The 1,781-nt window shown below is 33.9% G+C and overlaps 1 protein-coding gene across 1 annotated transcript; it reads left to right on the forward strand.

Moving 5' to 3' along the window:
* Positions 1-6: 6 nt before the first annotated feature.
* LOC109244558 (transcription repressor OFP6-like) lies at positions 7-993 on the forward strand. Its single transcript, XM_019411668.1, has one exon. The coding sequence runs from the start codon at positions 34-36 to the stop codon at positions 631-633; it is 600 nt and encodes a 199-aa protein (XP_019267213.1). The 5' UTR covers positions 7-33; the 3' UTR covers positions 634-993.
* The last annotated feature ends 788 nt before the right edge of the window (positions 994-1,781 follow it).

The following is a 1,781-nucleotide window of genomic DNA, read 5'->3' on the forward strand; positions in this document are numbered from 1 at the left end:
CCCCAAAGAAATCCCTCATTCTGAATCTCTACAATGTCAAGTCACAAAAGAAGGATTATTCTTAGCAATGTGACAGTGAAACTTGGTTGCAGCAGCAGTTGCACTAGGCCTAAACTCTCCAGCATTTTTCACCCAAAACCACGTCACAAATCCACCACTTTCCATAACAAGAAAGCCCCTCAATCCCAGAAAAACAACAACTACTCTAACTACTCTTCTTGTAGTTCTTGGGACACTACGACAACAACTTTCTCACCCAACATGGAAACTCCACCAGCTTATAATTACTCCTCCGACAGTACTACTGAATGTTCAGAGATCAAAAGCTTAAGGGCCGTTCAGGGATTCGGTCGAATCGGCGGCGAGAGTGTCGCCGTCGAGAAAGATTCCGACGACCCGTACTTGGATTTCCGGCAGTCAATGCTGCAGATGATTCTTGAAAAGGAGATTTATTCTAAGGATGACTTAAAAGAGCTGCTCCACTGCTTCTTACAGCTGAATTCTCCTCATTACCATGGAATCATTGTGAGGGCTTTTACTGAGATCTGGAATGGGGTTTTTTCTTTAAGGCCTGGTGCTGTTGGAGCTAGTTCCCCGTTCTTGCATGGCGGAGGTCACGTGACTTTTAGGTGATGATCACGTGATACGTGATTTCTTTTCTTTTTTTATTTATCTTTATTGACGTAACTTGTCTTATCAGTAAGTCTGGTTTATTAAGTATTTCACGTTAAGTGTGTGCCGTAGTAGTAGGGAGGCGGTGGGACCCATTAATATTACTAGATGGGTTTCTTAGAAATATTTATGGACTATATTAATGTTGTTCTTTTTTCTTTTAAGGTAGGGTTAGGACAAAAAAGGGGGTTCTATTTTCACAGCCTTTTTGATTGCGGATAAAAGAAAAAGAAATTGTATTATGTAGTCAAGGGGTGGTCAAAAATGCTGTGAAAATTGTAATCTATTATTAGTAATGTACTGCTTATCTTTTGTCCTTCTTTTCCTCTTTTTTTTGTTCTACTTTATCTAGAATAGTTTTCATTTAAAATAAATCATTTTTATCCTGTTAGGTGAAGGTGCTACTTTTATAAAATAATCTCCCTCCCTCCCAATTTATGTGAATTTATTTGAGAAAAAATTAAAACTTTTAGAATTTGTGATTTTAAACCAGTCAAAAAGGGGTGTATTGTATTTGTGTGGTTATAAATGCTTCTCGTTAAGGATAGAGTTAGAAGTTTAAGCTAAATTGTTTTCAAATTTAGAAATGAGTCATTCTTTTTGGAACGGTCCAAAACGAAAATAGATTCACATAAACTGTAACATAGGGTGTACTTTCCATGCATGGTATGGAATTTGGATGAAGTTTTTAGACATAAGTTTTCAAAACATATTTCACTTTTTTTGTTGAAAAAACATGAAACATAATTTATACCCACAAGTTCTAAAAACTATCACAAATACCCAATAGTACTTTTATTAATAAAATTTATTATATTATCGCAAACCATAGTCATGAATATAAATAAATTTAGCATAAAATTATCATTTTTATAATGAACTACATAATACACTATCAGATGACCGAGAAGACGAAGCAGCATTGTTACAAAATAATAAATGGTGGGATCTTTTGTAAGATACAAAAGTTTGGGACAATTTTTAAAAAATATAATAGTAATATTTTGGGATTTAAGTTTTGAGTTTTAAAAATTTGCCAAAATGTAGATAAAATTTATTGCCAAATATGTATTTGCCCAAAAAATTCCAAATATATTTTGACAAAATTT

Source organism: Nicotiana attenuata, unplaced genomic scaffold (genome assembly GCF_001879085.1).
Source record: "Nicotiana attenuata strain UT unplaced genomic scaffold, NIATTr2, whole genome shotgun sequence".
Taxonomy (NCBI): Eukaryota; Viridiplantae; Streptophyta; class Magnoliopsida; order Solanales; family Solanaceae; genus Nicotiana; species Nicotiana attenuata.

Excerpts from the sequence above, each read along its gene's own strand:
- LOC109244558 (XM_019411668.1), top strand. The coding sequence starts at position 34 with ATGTCAAGTCACAAAAGAAGGATTATTCTTAGCAATGTGACAGTGAAA.